This window comes from Nannobrachium achirus (assembly GCF_963921795.1).
Source record: "Nannobrachium achirus genome assembly, chromosome: 12".
NCBI classification, from domain to species: domain Eukaryota; kingdom Metazoa; phylum Chordata; class Actinopteri; order Myctophiformes; family Myctophidae; genus Nannobrachium; species Nannobrachium achirus.
This window is the reverse complement of record NC_137832.1, coordinates 41,300,234-41,320,619: the sequence shown is the minus strand read 5'-3', so window position 1 is coordinate 41,320,619 and position 20,386 is coordinate 41,300,234. Positions and strand designations below refer to the sequence as shown.

General features: G+C 43.2%; 1 protein-coding gene across 1 annotated transcript in view; it reads left to right on the top strand.

The window, feature by feature from the left end:
- The window catches only part of fbxl17 (F-box and leucine-rich repeat protein 17), a 328,548-nt gene that overhangs the window by 101,153 nt on the left and 207,009 nt on the right, over window positions 1–20,386 (top strand). Inside the window, exon 8 of the mRNA XM_080739152.1 lies at window positions 9,248–9,378. Coding sequence (XP_080595278.1) covers window positions 9,248–9,378 — 131 coding nt within the window. The remainder of the gene's footprint in view (window positions 1–9,247; window positions 9,379–20,386) is intronic.

Below are 20,386 nucleotides of genomic sequence, written 5' to 3'. Positions count from 1 at the left end.
GGTTATCACGTCTCATTATTTGACCAACCAGTTTCATGCTTCTGTACGAGAGTGTGTGTGAGCGGGACATGAACACTACGCACAGTATATCGTCGTTGCTGTGCGGAAAGCTTGTATGTCCAAAACCCATCGTTACCCTGTGTTAATAAGGATCTGTTGTGGTCATTATTTGTCACAAGCTCTTGGTAACTTTTATTGGACACAGACAAGCTCTTTATTGGACACAGACAGACTTTCAACCACTTTCAATCTGGTGAATATTTTAAAAGTTGGTAAAAACCTAACCTTAAACCTAACGCTAACCTCATTAGGGTTAACCTAAATGATTATGTAACCTGCCGACGATCGCGGGTGATTATGTAACCTGCTGACGCTGTTCGACCTATGAGGCAGTCCACTTAAAAGTTCTCGAATATTTAAATTTATATCAGATCTACAAGCTCGCATCTCAACACGTTCTGAGCTTGTAGACGTGCTTTTTCCACTACTTGTGCGAGACCCAAAATATGGCTTTTGTGTATGAAAAGATGTGACATATGGACAAGGTTTGTACCCGACATACAGTATATGTTCTATTGGTGCACGTATGTGGTCATCTGGCTTAGTGCACCGAAGAGAAACCAGCACTCGGTCTCGTTCCCCACCACTGAGTTTGTTATCAACAACAACACACATGCAGGATTAGAGGGAGAGATAGACAGAGAAGTGGGGGAGGAGAAAGAGAGAGGAGAGGGGTGGTGACAGGGAGGAAATAGGTGATAGACAGTAGATGCCCAGAAGACAGACGATAAAGGGAGAATTTAAAGACACACAGGCAGACCTAAACACATGGGCGCGCGTGCGTGCAGGGGGATCAGACCAGTGGCCCGTGACTGATGCGCACGGTGTATCTGTGATGTCAGACCCGTGCCCTTTCCTCTCTTTCACACCATGCCCTCTTCAAATATTCATCCGTCTGGCTGTATGTCTGCGTGTGCGATTTTAGGCTCATCCCGGAGGGATTGTCTCGACACAGCTTTCTCCTGTCTGACTCGGGATGTGTCTGGGATGTTCAGATATGGAGCCAAATATGGTGTGTGTGTGTGTGTGTGTGTGTGTGTGTGTGTGTGTGTGTGTGTGTGTGTGTGTGTGTGTGTGTGTGTGTGTGTGTGTGTGTGTGTGTGTGTGTGTGTGTGTGTGTGTGTGTGTGTGTGTGTGTGTGTGTGTGTGTGTGTGTGTGTGTGGGATGAGATGCTTGTATGCTTCCAAGGACCCATCTCTTTATCTTTCCTCTCGCTTGTATAGACTCCTCATGTTGTCTGGCTAGAGCCCTGACACGAACCACATACGTACGTCGTACGTAGACAAATTCCTTTCGAGCAATACCCTGCACTACAGTACTACTGTAGCCGTGAATCACTTCCCTTGAACTGTGATTATGCTTTCATTAGTAGAAGTTGGTACCTGTCATCATATTGTCGCTGTCAGGTGGAAAACATTTCCGTCCAAAACATTTACTTTTCAGAAATAAAAAGAAAACTGTGCCCTGTAGCTGTTATTTAGTCACACGCTCGTTAAAGGGATTTTTTTCTATCGATTACTCACCCCATGGGGACTTGAATTAATGGACTTATTTCATTTTTTTAATCTTTATTTTAATTTTTTTGCATAACTAAGCCAATAATTTGATGACCAGCAGTGGTTCCCTATGGAGGCACTAAAACCTGCTTTGTTCACTATGGAGACACACAAAGAGTATCCTCAAAGAATTGGCTTAGGAATGCAACAAAAACTAAAACATAGGCATGAATTCAAGTCCCCATGGGTTGAGTAATCGATTGGAAAATGTCATTTTGGGGGTGAACTATCCCTTTAATACTTTTCATTCGAATCCAGAATACATAAAATATTAAGTTGCTCCACCTTTCTGAACTGCCCTAACATCGCACCCCCTCCCGCTCCCTAAGCTCAGAGGGTGCCAACATCCTAGAAATGTCCTAGAACCAAGCGCCAGAGGCCCAGAGTACCTCGGGTGCACAGGGCTTTCTCAGTTGCCGACCTCCTCTTCTCTGATGGAACCACATCAAAGCTGCTTTTAAAACCGCCCCAAAACCCATCTCTTCAGATATTGACTTCCCCACACAATCCTATTTCTACCATTTTATTTGTAACTGTATATCTTTGAGAGTATTAATATTCTTAGTATTATTATTATGATTTTATTAGACCAAAAAGAGAGATGTTAGACTTGTTCTTTGCTTTGTGATCAGTGAGTTATAACCCCAAAAATACCAAGGCTGGCAGCTTTACTAAAATAACTTTCAATAGCTTTGGAGTTTCTGCTTCAGTGTCACTCTCAGAATTAAGTCAATACTCAGGGTTTTAGGCACCGAGCGCCGCTGACGATCAGTAGTGTAAAGTAACTAAGTACTTTTACTTAAGTAACATACTTAAGTACAATTTTGAGGTATTTGTACTTTACTGGAGTATTTCCAGTTTTCAATACTTTTACTTCTACCCCACTACATCTCGGATACAAATATTGTACTTTTACTCCACTACATTTATTTGAACACTTTAGTTATTAGTTACTTTGCAGGGGTAAATTATAATATTATAACACACATTAACCCACGTTAGCCCTATTTTATACCGTGGCTATTTTCAAATATATTGTACTTTTACTTTGGGTACTTTAAATAAATGTTGATACCAATACCTTTGTACGTTTACTCAAGTGAATTTTGAATTCCAGACTATTACTTGTAACAGAGTATTTCCACACTGCAGTATTGCTTTTACTTAAGTAAAGTAAAGTAACTAAGTACATTTCATTTACTTAAGTAATTCTGAGTTATATGTACTTTACTTGAGTATTTCCAATTTCTAGTACTTTTACTTCTACTCCACTACATCTCGGATCTAAATATTGTACTTTTACACATTTATTTGAAAACTTAAGTTACGAGTTACTTTGCAAATATAAATGATAATATTATAAAACATACATTAACCACTTGTAGCCCTATTTTATATGTAGGATTTTTGAAAATAGCCGATCTACAAGCTTGTAGATCTGCTATTTTCAAACATTTTGTTCTTTTACTTTTGGTACTTTAAGTACATTTGGATGTCAATACTTTTGTACTTTTACTCAAGTACATTTTGAATTCCGTACTTCTACTTGTAACAGAGTACTACAGCAATGCAGTATTGATACTTTTAGAAAATGTGAGTACTTTTTTCACCACTGTGTGACATTACATTTGTATGCTCTGAGTCGTTGTCTATGGACGAACAACATGCAGTAATGGAGGGAAAAAAAGTGAATCATCTTTCCCAATTCCAACATGTTGCATGTTGCTATGCTATATTAAGCACGGCAACAATGGCAGCTCTGTCCGCCCTGCCCTGACGGGCGTCTCACCTGCTTGGCGCAGCGGGACACGTTGACGATGACGGTCAGTCCCAGCCACGGCGTGCCAGCATTCTAAAACATGACATCATGTCCTCTGCATGGGTTCAGCTCTGGCTTAACTTCCTGCTTGGCATCTTGATGCTTGACGCTGTGTAAATACATGCAGTAATGGCTGTACTTACTTACAGGGCTGTGCTCTGACAGCGCTTGCGCGCGCGCGCGCGCACACACACACACACACACACACACACAGACACACACACACACACACACTGTGTGCCAAACTCTGACATGTACTAATGTAATAAAATGTCAAATCAACCTTTCCACAAATATTGAACTCTGGCCCATGCTTGGCTGAGGGAGAGCATACCTTTGAAATGGCCGTTTATTTTTCTTCTAATTTAAAGTGACGTTTTGTGTTTGACCTCTGACTCGAGCGCTCATTTCCTGTTTCAGAGAGGGTTCTAATTTGGGCAGGTGGGAGCCAAGTCACTCTGAGCCAACGGCTAGCCCCCCCCCCCCCCTTCATTAATACAGAAACACGGCACTAGAGTCAGATCTCAGACGGGGACAGTGTTTATTTATCCAGCTCATGCGTATCATTAACTGATAGCTTATCTCTTATCCTCTTGGCTGAGGTATGATAGCATTATATTTCATTTTATTTGATTTAGACTTGGTTCATAAATGAACATTCTTATCCATTTTGGATCACAATTCTGAAAAGAGTGGTCTGAATACAGAATCTTTGACTTTTTTTATTTCCTGTCATGGTTGTACAGTACAGCACTGTATATATCTGTCTCATTTTTGACAGAATCTGAAATTGAAATCTAGGCTAGAAAATCCAGAAATGATGTTACAACAAATCATAAAGTCCTTAAACACAGTAGGAGAGTAGCGATTGCATCTAGGATTAAGAACACAAATGTTATGTTTTAAAAGAAAGAAGGGTGATTGTTTTTGGAGCTAATTCCGTGCAGTTCTAACAGTGGTTGGTCTCATTGAAATGGCTTACATTTTCAATCGTCTCCATTAGCACTGCATAATAACAATAATAGTAGAAAATTCTCTTTGAGAATCGCTCACTGAATGAAAATCACTGTAGGAAGGAAAGGAAGTGTGTGCATGCGAGTACAGTATGTTTGTGTGCCCTCAAATGGCAGGTGTATTTTCCACTGTGTGGTTATGTTGTACTGTGTGTGTGTGTGTGTGTGTCTGTGTCTGTGTCTGTGTCTGTGTCTGTGTGTGTGTGTGTGTGTGTGTGTGTGTGTGTGTGTGTGTGTGTGTGTGTGTGTGTGTGTGTGTGTGTGTGTGTGTGTGTGTGTGTGTGTGTGTGTGTGTGTGGGACTGAGTGCTGGCCCCAGAGCAGCTGTGTTTTGCAGGTTTGGGTGTTTTTATTAAGCGGGTGAATAATTATCCAGCTGTAACTGCTGCCAGCTCCGAGGAAAAGGAGACAAACTCTGCCTGGCTGCGGTCCTCAGCCAGGGAGCGACGCAACCTGCCAAAAAATCTCACCAAATCCCCCTACGATACCTCTCTCTGTCTCCATCTCTTTCTCCATCTCTCTCTCTCTCTCTCTCTCTCTCTCTCTCTCTCTCTCTCTCTCTCTCTCTCTCTCTCTCTCTCTCTCTCTCTCTCTCTCTCTCTCTCTCTAACTTTAACCCATTTAGGCCCAGAATTATTGAATGCTTTAACCAGTGAAAAATAGCAGATATACAAGCTCACAGCGCGGCACCGAGTGCCGCGCTGCGAGCTTGTAGATCTGCTATTTTTGAAAATGTCGTGAAAATGTGTGCAAATCTTTGAATATATGTATTTTCAAAGCGAACGTTTGTAAATCAAATTTAGCTTCTGGGTGGTCCCTGGAACTAAATATTTTGAGATGGGGGTCCGTGGCCAAATAAATATCATTTTGGGGGTCCTTCACATGAAAACGTTAGAGAACCACTGACATGGTAGTCTCTCAAGAACAGACTAACTGAGCTGCAGTTAAGTGAAAAGGACCTTTTCTTTGACGATGGCTGGCCAGATTGCTGACATAGAAACATAGGTTTTTCAAAAAATCTTAGAAGGATTCAAAAGACACTAATAGAATCGGTTCAAAATTCTAATTTTCACGATTTCTCGCGCTTTGAGCTTGTATATCTGCTATTTTTCAATAGTTAAAGCATAAAATAATGATACACAATAATGTGTTCTAAATGGGTTAACTTCCTCGTCTCTCTGTTTCTCTCTCTGACACACACTACCTTTTCCCTGACGATTTTCCCTCTCCCAACCTCCATTTCTCTCTCTGTCTGTATATATCCGTTTCCCTCCTCACTCGCAGTCGTCTCCCTCTCTTGGCTCTTCTTGTCTCTTTCCTTCCTGATTTTGTTTTGTTTCCCCCTCCTTATTCTTCTGTCTGCCGTGTTGTTCCCCCGGATCAAGGAGATGAATGGATAGAAAATAAGCTTTACTATGAGTGGAAATGATTAATAAGCCTGGGGGTGAGAACCTTCTACCTTTTATAAAATCGATCAATCATAATCCATCAGCGTTGGGAAAACAAATGGAGGCACCAGAGGCCCGTCAGTAGGTGTAACTAATTACCAAAAGAACACATTTTCTTCCACTTTCCTTCAGTGGTGGAAAAAGGTACTCCACTTGTTACAAGTAAGTCCGGAATTCAAAATGTACTTGAGTAAAAGTGCAGTCAAGTATTGGCATCAAAATGTTTCTTCAGGTACCAAAAGTAAAAGTACTCATTATACAGAATGTCCCATTTGAGCTCACAATGCATTGTGTGCTTGTAGATGGTCTATTTTCAAATAGTCAAAGTTTAAATAGGGCTTAAAGGAGTAGTTCACCCACAAAATGACTTTTTTTCTATTGATTACTTGAGTTCAATACAATTTATAGTTTTTTGTTGCATTCCTCAGACAATAATTTGATTTCAATAAATGTACCCCCATTGATTCCGGATCAATGGGGGTAAATGTACTATTATCAATTTTTTGTCTTAGGAATGCGACAAATAATAAAAGAATATTATTGAACTCAAGTCTCCATGCTGTGAATAATCAATAGAAAATAAGTCATTTTGGGGGTGAACTACTCCGTGTGGTTGATATATATTTTTTAATAATAATCTACAAAGTAACCAGTAACTAAAGTTTTCAAACAATTGTAGTGGAGTAAAAGTACAATATTTGCCTTTGAGATGAAGTGGAGTAGAAGTAAAAAAAAAAAAAAAAAAAAAAAATCAAAATTGTACTTCAGTTAATGTACTTTACACCACTGCTTTTCTTCCTCAGGGGTTTTATTTTCCTCTTTGGGTGGGGGTGGGGGTGGGGGTGGGGGTGGGGTTCTTCTGGCAGATGACAGCCAAACCATGGAATATTTTGCTGTTGTGGTTTTCCTCAGACAGAATAACAAAGTTACCGGCTGAGCCGTGACTCTGCTCCCCCCCCCCCATCACCACTTACCAATTTCTCTGCAGATGCTATGCTAATTTCTCCTGGTATCCATGACCCAGCTACAATCTCAGCCAATCGCAGCACAGGGATGCTGGCCTGTTTTCTTATTGGCCCGTCACATCAATGGGTTTGCTCGCAGTTGGTTGAAGTGGAAATTGGATTTGGGCGAAGATAAGCGTGTTTTGGAAGATTTTGAGACCAAATTCACTTTTGAAGCAGGGACTTTTTTCCCCTTCTAAAATCACATTTTACGGACTGAATAACCATAGAAATTTGAGTTTGTATACATGCACACATTTTGGGTCTGTGTGAGTGTGTGTGTGCGCGCACGCGTATGTGTCTGTGTGTGTGGTTGCTGTGTAGGTCATTTGTGGTTTCACGCAAAAACAGATTCTATTTTGGCAAAGGCTTTGGTTTGCAAACAATGCTGCCACACACACACACACACACACACACACACACACACACACACACAGATCAGCTACATTATCCATAAATATTTTAGCACTTCGATCTAGCGCTGGCCACAGGGGCACATTGTGTGTGTGTGTGTGTGTGTGTGTGTGTGTGTGTGTGTGTGTGTGTGTGTGTGTGTGTGTGTGTGTGTGTGTGTGTGTGTGTGTGTGTGTGTGTGTGTGTGTGTGTGTGTGTGTGTGTGTGTGTGTGTGTGTGTGTGTGTGTGTGTGCGTGCGCGTGTGGGCGTAGTACATATATTTGTGCATTTACTTAATGTTGATGCATACACTTTAGAATATAAAACGTTCATGTAAAAAAAAACACTTTTGGTGAATCCAGCTGCCTTCCTGCCCCGTGTTGTTTCATTACTGCAGTATGTCTACGGTTCAACCATGTCTCAGCAGATTCACGTTGATCCGTCTGCCTATTGAACGTGGTGTACAGTAGATGCTCTTTCTCTGAGGAGACAAGCACACACACACAGCAGCCAGCCAGCCAGCCAGCCAGCCACACAAGACCCTAAAGAAATGCATTGTTTACCTTCAGTGGAGTGTAGCATTAAGCCTTTCTGCCATAGGGCTGTCTGCGTACGTCTGTGTGTGGGCACAGATAAGGGTGTTTGTTTGCATGTGTGTGTTTTATGAACACAAGGCGAGCCTCGCGGGTCTCCCTCTGTCATGTGACTGGTGCAGTATGTATGATGTCATGCCTATGGAGCACACGCAGCAGCACTCAGTGATCTTTACACCGATCTTAAGCTTGTTTTCTGTTTAGCCTGGGCCGTGACATTTACCACCGCGCCTCCCTGGCCACTGGCCTCAATATCGTGCCTCTATTATCCTTCATCCCTCTGTGTGTGTGTGTGTGTGTGTGTGTGTGTGTGTGTGTGTGTGTGTGTGTGTGTGTGTGTGTGTGTGTGTGTGTGTGTGTGTGTGTGTGTGTGTGTGTGTGTGTGTGTGTGTGTGTGTGTGTGTGTGTGTGTGTGTGTGTGTGTGTGTGATCTTTAGGCCATTCTGACTCTGAGTGTACTTTAGAATTCTTCTTTTTAATGGCCACAAGCTGGAAGGCTTGCAGGAAAATATATGGAAGTGTTGTGTATTTATTCGTTCATGATCACATGCCCACAAGTGTAAAGCACAACAAAGAAATTAACCCTCTTTTCCAGGCCATAAAAAGTGAGACATTTTAGATTAAAGCTGCAATCCATAACTTTCATGTTCTACTTCACCAGTAGTGGTTCTACCCAACTACAGGATATGAATGTCTCCATTGGCTCTGTGCATTACTGTAATCCCTGTTTTCAGAGGGTGGCATAACTTTTTCCTGTTCCAGTTCATTTTCCCATACATTTGTATGCAGATTTGAACCGGAAACACATGTCTAATGGTAAATGGTGCATTTATACAGCCAAGTTGCTAGTTTGGGCATTAAACATTCACCCATTCATACACCAATTTGCAAGGCACCAAAGTGCTCATCGGGAGCAATTAGGGGTTCAGTGTCTTGCTCAAGGACACATAGACACTAACTCTGGGGGAGCCCGGGATCGTACTGGGAACCTTCTGCTTCTCAAGCAGCCACTCTACCCCTGAGCCACTACTGCCCCACATGACACCTTCACGTATCAGCGATACATCAATAGCAGACTTTTTTACTCCCTCATTGGCCCTGGCCCCATGAATCCAGTGTCGGTGGGTCTCTATAATTAACATCTGTGTGTGTGTGTGTGTGTGTGTGTGTGTGTGTGTGTGTGTGTGTGTGTGTGTGTGTGTGTGTGTGTGTGTGTGTGTGTGTGTGTGTGTGTGTGTGTGTGTGTGTGTGTGTGTGTGTGTGTGTGTGTGTGTGTGTGTGTGTGTGTGTGTGTGTGTGTGTGTGTGTGTGCGCGCGTGCGTGTGTGGTTTTGTGGTTTTGTGTGTGCTCCCTCTGACAGCTCCGTAACCTGAGTATTCTGGATCTGCGGCACATCTCAGAGCTGAACAATGAGACGGTGATGGAGGTGGTGAGGAAGTGTCATAATCTCAGTTCCCTCAACCTCTGCCTCAACTGGAGCATCAATGACAGGTATGACTGTACGCCTAGCACACATTCACTCACACGCCCATTCATGCACACTGCCACGACTTGAGGTACAGTACCTTCTTCTGCTCTGGAGTGCACTGGAAACAGTGGAAGCAATGGCAGCTCTGTCTGTCTGCCCTGACGGGCGTCTCACCTGCTTGGCTCAGCGGGACGCGTTGACGATGACGGTCAGTCCCAGCCACGGCGTGCCAGCGTTCTAAAACATGACATCATGTCCTCTGCATGGGTTCAGCTCTGGCTTAACTTCCTGCTTGGCATCCTGATGCTTGACGACTTCTAAATACATGCATTAATGGCTGTAGTATTTACTTACAGCAGGGGTCTCTCAACAGGGGGTCCGGGACCCCCAGGGGGTCCTCAGAGTTACTACAGGGGGTCCTCCATCTTTGTGTGATAGAAACCTTTTTCTCCTTTTTTATATTAACCACTTATCTGAGAACCTTTGTCAAAAATAGCCGATCTACAAGCTCACAGCCCCTCGCAGAAGAGGTTTGGTGTACAGGGGGAAAAGAGCAGACCAAGTACAGAGTGAATGGTTTATGGTTCAAGTGGTTAAATATCTGAAAACTCAATTGACATGAATCCAAAATACACTGATGATTGTGCTGTCAAACATTGAAACGATATGGAATCTCTGATAAGGTTGTGGGGGTCCCTACTTACAGCGCTGTGCTCTGACAGAACACAAAGGTCAAAGATTGTATATAGTTGGACAGGCCACAGAAAGTTCTTTCTTTCTTTCTTCTCGCCTTTCTCTCTCCCTTTCACTCTTTCTCGCACTTTCTTTCTCTCTCTGTCCGTCCTTCCTTCTCCCTCTCTCTCTCTGCCCCCCCAACACCCACTCTCTCTCTCTCTCTCTGCGTGTCTCTTAGTGGCTGTGTCTCTCAGATGCATACGGTAAGGGGGAGCCCTCTAGAGGCCCCGTGTATGAAGGCCAGAGTAAAGCGGTGTCTTCTTTTATTTATCGTCTTGTGTTTTATTCATACGTTTCTATTTAATCTATTGATTTATAGCAGTGTGGCTGTGGCTTCCCTGCCGACTGCGCTCCCACACTGGCTTAAGAGTGTTAACACAATATTGAATTTATCATGCAGCATAGCAACAAAGGATGCAGCAGCCAACTCCTCTCTCTATCTGTGTGTCTCTCTCTCTCTCTCTCTCTCTCTATCTGTGTGTGTGTGTGTGTGTGTGTGTGTGTGTGTGTGTGTGTGTGTGTGTGTGTGTGTGTGTGTGTGTGTGTGTGTGTGTGTGTGAGATCACTGATGTGTTATTGAGTTTACAGCAGTCATGTGGTGGGAAGGTTATGGTAATGACACCCCACCTCCCTCCAATCAAAAAAACATGGGGGTTTTGGCTAAATCCTCTGTGGAGCACATGGTGTTATCAACTTCTTCCCTTCAGCGCGTGCACGCACGCGCGCGCACACACACACACACACGCACACACACACACACACACACACACACACACACACACACACACACACACACACACACACACACACACACACACACACACACACACACACACAGCCTCTGATTGATTGAGTGTGCATTGATTCCATAATGATATTTACTGCATGGGTTTGGGCGTGTCAGGGGGATGGGGGTGTATGAGTGAGTCTGAACGGATTTGTCTGCCTCTCTCCGGTGGGGATTTAAGATGGGGTGTGTGCGTGCGTATGTATGTGTGTGTGCGTGCGTGCTCGTTCCTGGGGTGTCCATGCAGTATGAAGCCGAAATACCAGACGACACACACACACACACACACACACACACACACACACACACACACACACACACACACACACACACACTTTGTCCTAATCTGCCCCCTTCCCTGTTCTGATGAATCCCCTTCTGTTGACACACTGACTGATCTAATGGCCTCTGGAGACCCAGCTGTCTTGTCCTGACTAAAGGCTGCAGCATACATTCTTGCGGAAACCAATTTTCGGCAATTACCAAGTGACGTAATTGCACAGAACACGAACGCATGCATTCCCTCGCCGTATTTTTTTTTCTTCCCCCTGGCGTCTCAAAGATGTTCCAACCAGCTGAACTTTATTGAAGATGACACCAATGTGACCGTCATGTGTGATTGGCCAGAAAACGACGAGTTGAGATCCAGGGGGTGCCGACAAAGAATCCAGGGGATTCTGTTAGTGTGACATCCAGTGTTGGGCAGTAACGAATTACTAATAATATATTACTGTAATATTATTACTTTTTCCAGTAACGAGTAGTGTAAGGTATTACTCTAAAAAAAATGGTAGTATATAACGCTTTACTCCGCAAAAAAAAAGCCTCGCTACTCCGTTACTAGCCATTTTAGCCGATTGCAGAAAAAGAACAGATCTACAAGACATCAACATACATCTACAGAGATGCGATGTAGCTTGTAGATCAGTCATTTGCGCAGCGCGCACAGTTATGACGTTGCTTATGTCATGAGTCATGACCAGTGCATGGACCAGTGTCAGCGTTGCCTGTCACAGTCACAGAGAGAGCATATACAGCGTGCGACGCGCTTACATGGATGGGACGTTTACAATCTACAAGCACTCCTCTCGGCCGCGGAGGGGTCCGCCGCGGGGTCCGCCGCGGAGGGGTCCGTCGCGGGGGCGCCGCGGACCGTCCGCGGAGCTCAGCGGGACCACCGTGGACCACTGCGGACTGAGTTGCTGCTGTTAGCCAGTTAGCGTAGCCTCCACTGTCTGTGCTCAATAAGCCTCATGTCAGGGCCGGCGGCAGCCCACAATGGCTGAGGGTGCTATGCTTTAAGTGAAGGCTACCCAACTCAAATCGGCCAGGTGAAAACAAAAGGCTAAATTTGCATACCAATGGGAGTGTGTGCCAAACCAGTTGTGGCCAGCCAATGCTGATCTACTGTATTATAATGTAAATTTCGGGAATTACTGAGGTGGGGGTGCTCCCTGGCCAAAATGAGGGTGCAAAACAGGCCTCAGCACCCTCAGGGAGTTGAAAGCCTACTTTCCTTAGTGGGAACACCCAGAGCCCCTGCACCTCACTTCTAAAATAGCCTACACTTTTTAGGCAGAAAAGAAAATATGTAGCATATTATTTAAGGATAATATAGGCAGGCGTCTTCAACAGAGCTGAGAGTTTTAAATGTAATAAAAAATAAGCAATGTTTTGTTGGGTTATATATTATATGTCTTAATTATTAATTGATTCACTTGTAGGCCTATACCAAAATCCATTAAAAAAAGTTTCTAACTGTTCCCAGGTCAAATATTGATGTGTGATTAAAATGTGATTAATTGAGATGAATTAATTACAAAGCCTACAATTATAATTTCTTTAATCGCATCCCAGAGACTCTTATTGTTCCAATAAATTGGATTCAGTTCTAAAAGGAGCTGGCTAAACAGATTTTGCAGGAAAAAAAAAAAAAAGTAATATAACTTAATATATTACATATTACTCTTGATTCCAAGTAATAAGTAATATAATATTATTACTTTTTCCAAGGAGTAATAAGTAATAAGTAACGATTACTCTCCTAAGTAATATTGCCCAACACTGGTGACATCACAGTGAAGCCAGAGCGCGATGTCAGAGCGGCAAACCTATTCTGTTAAGAGTGGTTCCCTTGACATCACAGTGATGTCAGAGCATGATGTCAGAGCGACAAACCCATAGAAGCACAGTGTCAGGCGTTATAGACAGAGATACACACATACAGACAAGCTGTGACCGTTCACATACTAAACTGTGACCTATGGTCGCAATCAAATAAAGGCAGAAAAAAACTAATGATCTAAAACACACACACACACACACACACACACACACACACACACACACACACACACACACACACACACACACACACACATCTTTCTTATATGACCAATTTTCTGGCATAGGCACTAATCGGCGGCATGATTTTCCACCATCTGTAGTCTCAACACCACCCTCTGTTCCCTAGCCAGAGAGGAACTATTTAGAACCAAACAACTCTGCAATACTAACGCAGCAGAGATCGACACGATATGGACGGATGCCGTCAAACAACTCCCCGGGCATTACCCATATGTTTCGCCTTGGCTGGCCTCCTTGACTCCTCAGAGTTAAATTAACACTGAGGATTTTACTGCGCTGACTGCTAAAGGACTCTCAGTGCCAATGAGAGAGGCCGGGTCCCACAGCTGTAAGCCGCTTTACTGTTATGAGATGTGACACAGCCCTGAGTGCAAAGACTGATTTAAAGAGAGGCAGAGGGCTAGCAGGGGGCAGTGGTAATACACAGTAAAATCCAGAGTGTTAATTTAAGACTGAGAGTGTAAAAATCGACCTGCTCGGTGTGAAAGGGGAGAGAGAGATGGAGGGAGACGGAGAGAGAGAGAGATGGCGGAGGTGTCATCTGGCGAGCTGTTTGACAATGAGATTTAAAGATTATGGTTGTGTCGTATGGCCAGACCGGGCTTATTCTGTTAGTACAATACACTCCCCGAGATATGGAGAGAGGCTTAGGAGAAAGGTCAAGAGAAATGGTCTGTTTGATCCGGTGAGGTCAAAGATGAGCAGATCAGTAGTCTGGCAATTAGATTAAATGTATTGTATGCTCTTTCTCATATATTTTCTGAAGCTGTATTAATAACAGACATGAAGCAAACTCTTGGCACGATCACGTACAAAGTCAATGCAAAGGTAAAAATAGACACAAATGACCTGAACTATTTGCTGACAGGTATATGAATTTATGACGTTGAAATATTTGATTGAAACATTTGTGTGAGTGATGCCGGTAAACTCACGCGAGTGAAGCAAGGTGAAAATGTGCTTCACATCTAGGGATGGGACGATAGGCGATACTATCGTTTATCGTGATAAAAACAATAATTGTATCGTGGAGATTTAAATTATCGTGATATCGTCCTCCGTCATGCACTGGGATCAATTCACCTTTTAATTGCCGCGCTGAATATCTGGTACCACTTGAACCCTGTATAATTGGTAAAAGGTACTTGAAAGGTATAATATATATAGGTTAAGTACTTGATAGTCTTTTTTCACTCTTTATAAAATATCTTTGCCAAATAATAGCCGATCTACAAGCTCACAACGTTGTGAGCTTGTAGATCTGCTATTATTTGGCAAATGTTCCGCCCCAGGATAATGGATTTTGATTATCGCGATAATATCGTAAATAAATAGCGATTTATTTTGTCACAATAATCGTGATAAGAAATGTTCATATCGTCCCATCCCTTTTCACGTCCGGTGTGATCACACAGCTACAAACAACACTTTCAAGGCTTGTTCTCGACCAGAAGTGCATGACCCCTCATATTACACTCTACTAAGAAGCTTGGGTGTGTATGATCATAATAATCTTTGTTCAGGAGATGGTGTGCGAAGAGTTAAAAAGGTTGGAAAATGATCCACTATTTCCTGGATCAATTTATTCCCTGACAAGGAGCCATCAAAGAGATAGAGCACAGTGGGTGGTAAAGTACTCTGGTCATTATTTTTTCCTCTCCTCTCCTCTCACCATCTTCCTTAGTAAATCGCACAAAACACAGAACAGCATCAGAACACATTAAAAACCCAGCGGCCGGTCCCAGGAAGTGATGATGACCCCCGAAAAAATGGACTTCCTGTTGTCATTGTTAGCTAAACGTGATTGTGACGGTGGGATGCCCTCTTTTTCGTTCACTGTCATTTTCTGGGGAGAGAAAGTGGCGATGATCTAGTAGGTGAGTTGTGTGTTAGCCATTGTCATTTATGTCATCTCCAGGGATGATGGGAGATGATAACGCCGGGGATGGTGTTCTTACAGATATTGCGGTGCCAGAAATAAACGATGAGCGGCTCGGCTTTATCCGTGGCTCTCTTTCTCTTTTTGTCGTCTTGTAGAAACTGCGGCGGGGGTGCCCGGTTCTGTGCTTGTTTATGTGCATGTGAGCGTGCTTACGCTAGGACATTAACGACTTGTGATTTTTGCAAGTCGACTCGACTCTGTAAAAAGTTGAGTTGAAGTCGACTTTATTGTTTGATGACGTCATCACATCACACACAACCCCCCAATTATTTTGGGGGGTCCCCAGATGATGAACTTAATGTGAAACATTGTGTTCTCACTCAACTGAAAAACAAACCAACATAAAGTTTATGTGTATAGAGGGTATCCTCACATTCCTAAAGTTCCAATTTAAGGACTTTTTTAATACCTCTAAAATGACAAATTAAACATTGGCCAAATTGTCAAATATATAGAGGCAGAAATTTTGAAAATAGCCGATCTACATGCTCACAACGCCTCGCAATGTGAGGCGTTGTGAGCATGTAGATCGGCTATTTTCACAATAGAAAGTTTTTTTTATTTAATTTTTTTTCAACTTCGACTTTCGACTTTCTCTGGTGGGAGTTGACTTGTGTAATGAAGTCGACTGAGTCAAATTTTTCGCTAGCGTTTTCTTTTGTCTAAAAATCAGCATTTATTCTGCTAAGATTAACCCTGCCTCTGGACACAACAGTTGTGCTCCGATGTGGACCTGTTTGTGTATGTGCTTTGTGTTTCTGTCTGTTTGTATGTACACTGGTATGTGTATTTCTTTCTGACCGTGTGTGCTGCTGGTGTGTGTTTCTGTTTATGAGTGCATAATGTGCATATGTTTGCTGGTGTTTATGTATGTGTTTATGACCGTGATGCTGATCATACGTCATACTGTGTGCGTGTGTGTCTGTGTGTGTGTGTGTGTGTGTGTGTGTCTGTGTGTGTGTGTGTGTGTGTGTGTGTGTGTGTAATTGGGCGAGGTCTGCTCAGTTGGCCTTTGGTCCATGTTGAACGGAAATGCATGGAGTGAGTGATTCATGTCTTATGGTATCTGTATTGTTAGAAATCTGGCATTTCCCAAATCACCATGGGGTCGGTCTCTCTCTCTTTCTCACATACACACACACACACACACACACACACACACACACACACACACACACACACACACACACACACACAGATACACACGCACTCTCTCTTTCTGACAGCTTCATTTAAACAAGGAAATCAATTTCCGCTCACCCTCTCTCTATTCTCTCTCACTCTCTCTCTCCGCCTCTCTCACTCACTCTCTCTTTCCAGACTTTCTCTCTGCATATGTCCTTGCCTTATGAGCATCACAAATCACAGCCTCAAATTGACTGTTAAACATTCTTTGTCATCTCTTATTGAAATCAAACAAGACAAGCGATGTCCGCAGGCCTTCCCTGACTTTTTCCATACATTTTTCTTTTTTTATGACACTGTGAAGAATACAGCGGCATTCTCTCAGAAAACCGACCCTTTGGACATGCCTTGTTTGGAGCAGTGAATCTCACGCTGAAGGACTCTCAGTCTGAGGCTAACAGCCAGCTAGCCTAGGGTCCCTTCACTTTTCAGGGTTTGATCCGGTCGGGAGCGAAAACCACTTTACGTCATGTTGTAGTCCTAGACAGACTACACTTTGGCCGGAACTATCCTATAAAATCCCTGTGTTAGCTGATCTGAGTGATCTATAAGCTCACAACACATCACAACATGAGGCCAAGGCGCATAACTTATAAAGGCCATTCCATTCCATTGGCTCTGCTCTCACTCTCTTGCGGTTCTGATACCTCATAGGAGCCAGGAACACCAGGAACACAAGACAGTGTGTGGTGTACAGCTCACGAATGAAAATAAACGACTAAACAAAACAAAAATTTAACCATTCACCCAACAGTGTGATGGAAGCGAATGATTAGGTACAGTCTCATACGTTCCCTCTCTCTTTCCCTTTCCCGTCTCTTATCTCTCTCACTCGTATAGTTGCAGGGTTTCTCTGTTCCTCTTTTCTTTCTCTCTCTCTTCATCCTGTCTATCCTTTTGTATCCCCTCTTTTCCCCTTCCTCTCTCTCCATCTCTCTCTCTCTCTCTCTCTCACTCTCTCTCTCTCTCTCTCTCTCTTTCTTTCTCTCTCTCATTCTTTGTTTATCCCTCTCTCCGTCTGTGAGAGAGAGGCAGACAGTGAGATGATTATTTCTGGCAGGTTGGCTGTAAAAGCGTGCTATGATAAACATGCTGGCACGGTTATTAATTTTGAGTAATGGCAGCGTCAGACTCCAGTACCTTGATAAGTATCAGTGACAGAGGAAAGCCCTGTGAGGAGACACACAGTGCAGCATGGAGCTCCACCACACAGTACTAAACAGCTACGTTGCAGCACCGTGGCTACGGTCCATCACCCGTCCGAGGCCAAGCACACCTCCGTCTAAAGAGTGTACAACTCTGTCTGTACACCAGCGTTTCTCAAAGTGGATGCCGTGACGCAAGTCCAGGGGTTGCCTCAGAATACTTATATAATAATAATATTTGGAATTTATCAATATCAGAAATTCATTCGCCAAAGGCATCACAGCAGTTAACTCTTATTGTGCCTATCCCGAACTAGTTCGGGATAATTATTAACGTCCTGGGTGCCTATCCCGAACTAGTTCGGCTTTTTAAAAAAGCCGGGCCGCCGGCCGTCATCTGTTTACACGGCCCGCGAGAGCGTCGCGCCGCCGATATTTACCATCCACTCCAATGCAATCCAGGATCTTTAGAGCTCATTTTCTCTGTTCCATGCATATCCATGAGGTGTGCAAGGTTTAATCATGGCTAAATCGCCGAAAATAGGGCTTCTAAAATGCTTGGTAGCCAATAGCTAACTTCAAGCTAACTTCATCCTGTCCCTGTTCATGCACAAAGGAAAGTGTTCAGGCGCGTCATGGCTGCGCACGGCTTGTGCATATACAGCGCTTGTCTATGGTGGATTCTATGGCCATTGGGCGCCCTCTAGTGGTGAAAAGGTGGCACTGAAAGGGTTAAGATACAATTATAGGGAAAGACAAAGTGTTAGACAAACACTACTTTAACCTTTTCCTTTTATATTTATTCTATTCATGTTATCTTTACATCATCTTTTTTTTTTTTACTTAGATTTTATACATTTTCCAAAACAACATATAGGACATTAGACAAACTAAAACAACACATGATGCTGCCAAACATCCTATAAAAAGTCTTCACTGCTCTATTACAAAAGTATGTGCAAGACATATTCCAGAACATTCTGGTCAGAGGGAAGGGAGAAAAACAAAAAGGGAAAAAAGGGGATTTTTTTTCTTTTTTTTTATTGGGTACAGAGATAAACGAAAAAGGAAAGAAGCAATGATATGCAGATATAGTACCTAGAACCAAAAAAATCAAAGGTAGAAATAAAAGAAAAAACACAGAATGCACCTTTTCATCTTTTCAGATAGATCCACTTCTTATTAGTGTAAAAGATATGAATAAATTATTAAATAGAATGTTCTTTTGATAAAATATGTATTAGAGCAGCTATGTATCTATCTATGGATATGTGTAAATGTCATGGGCTAATCATCTTATCTTCACATCATCTTAGTAATATTCATTGTGGGGCTCTGATTAATATAGGCAGGCCTATTAATAAATGAATAAGAAATAACAGGTGAGTTGAGGTCCAGTGTGAGCTCTAGGCGGCTCATGGCAGCAGCCACGCAGACAGTCGCTATGTGTCTCTGGAGGTTCTAAATGCCCTCTGATTGGCTCTGTCACTGCTCTTTTGCATACATTTGAATCTCTCAAACAGTTTCCTAACCAAGTTGCAGCGTTTAGTTTTTTTTCCTGCTGTCTTTCCCGCTCCATTTCGCTCTGTGTAAACCAGCAATCATTGGAAATGAATGACTGCTGCAGGCTGCTTTGTCACTTGTTTTTGCTTCCGGTAAATCTGGTTGGACGACGTGAGCAGACAGCATGCTGCTGTGGGGGTATAATGTTCTGTTTTTGTTTTGCAACTGTAGTCTTTCAGTGTTTGTATCCCACAATGAACACGAGTCTGAATTGGTGTCTGAAATTGACTTAACATTGTTCGGTTGATGACTCCTGAAAGCAAAACTGCTCACCGCCACAAACTTTGCAAAAATAGTCTACCGGTATTGAGATTCTCTCTGTTGACGAGTTCGCCGTCTATCATTTTAGTGATTTTATTATTTTACCCCATGAGCAGTTAAGCGGATAAGATACACTAATGAGTTGCAAAATACAGTTCACCAGAGAGAATTTTGATTTAGTGTGATCATTGCGACCGTAGGTCGCAGTTACTTGCACACTATCCAAACCTCCACCGGCTGTCCCTCCGTCACTCCCTCCGTCACTCCCTCTGTCACACGTCACACGTCACACTTTTGCCCTGCTCATATCTCTGCAACCGTTGCCCCGATCCATGCCAGATTTTGCACACACACTCCTTGCCTGCCAAACTACAACCTCCAAGGACCCCCGGAGTTTCGGGGACCCCCAGGTCCCTGGGGGACCCCCAGGTGTAAAAAATTACCAAATGTGCAAAAATGACCAAATGACCACCCCAACGGGGCTGCTCTCTCTGTGTCACACACACACACACACACACACACACACACACACACACACACACACACACACACACACACTCTCTCTCTCTCTCAAACATAATGTGTGACCTGCCAAGTGGCAAGGAATGTTGCCACTGTCCTCTCTCTCTCACACACACACACACACACACACACACACACACACACACACACACACACACACACACACACACACACACACACACACACACACACACACACACACACACCCCTTCACACCAGGGAGTCCAGGAAGGATGAGCCTCCATGCTTAAGTGTCAGGTGATCATTGCTGAAACCTCAGAACAATAGCCACATATTAGCAACCATAAATACAGATGCCCACCCTTTAGCTAACAGAAACTGCTTTTGTAAATGCTGGAATGTTAAAAAGGTCATCTCTTTCACTTTCAATTGTATACATTAGCTATTGTTCATAACTACACAGTCATGTCATCAAAATGCATCTGTCCCATCTAGCGCCACCATCTGGCTGATTTTTAAAAAACACATTTTTGGACACTGCTCCTACAGAATTTGCCCTAAAA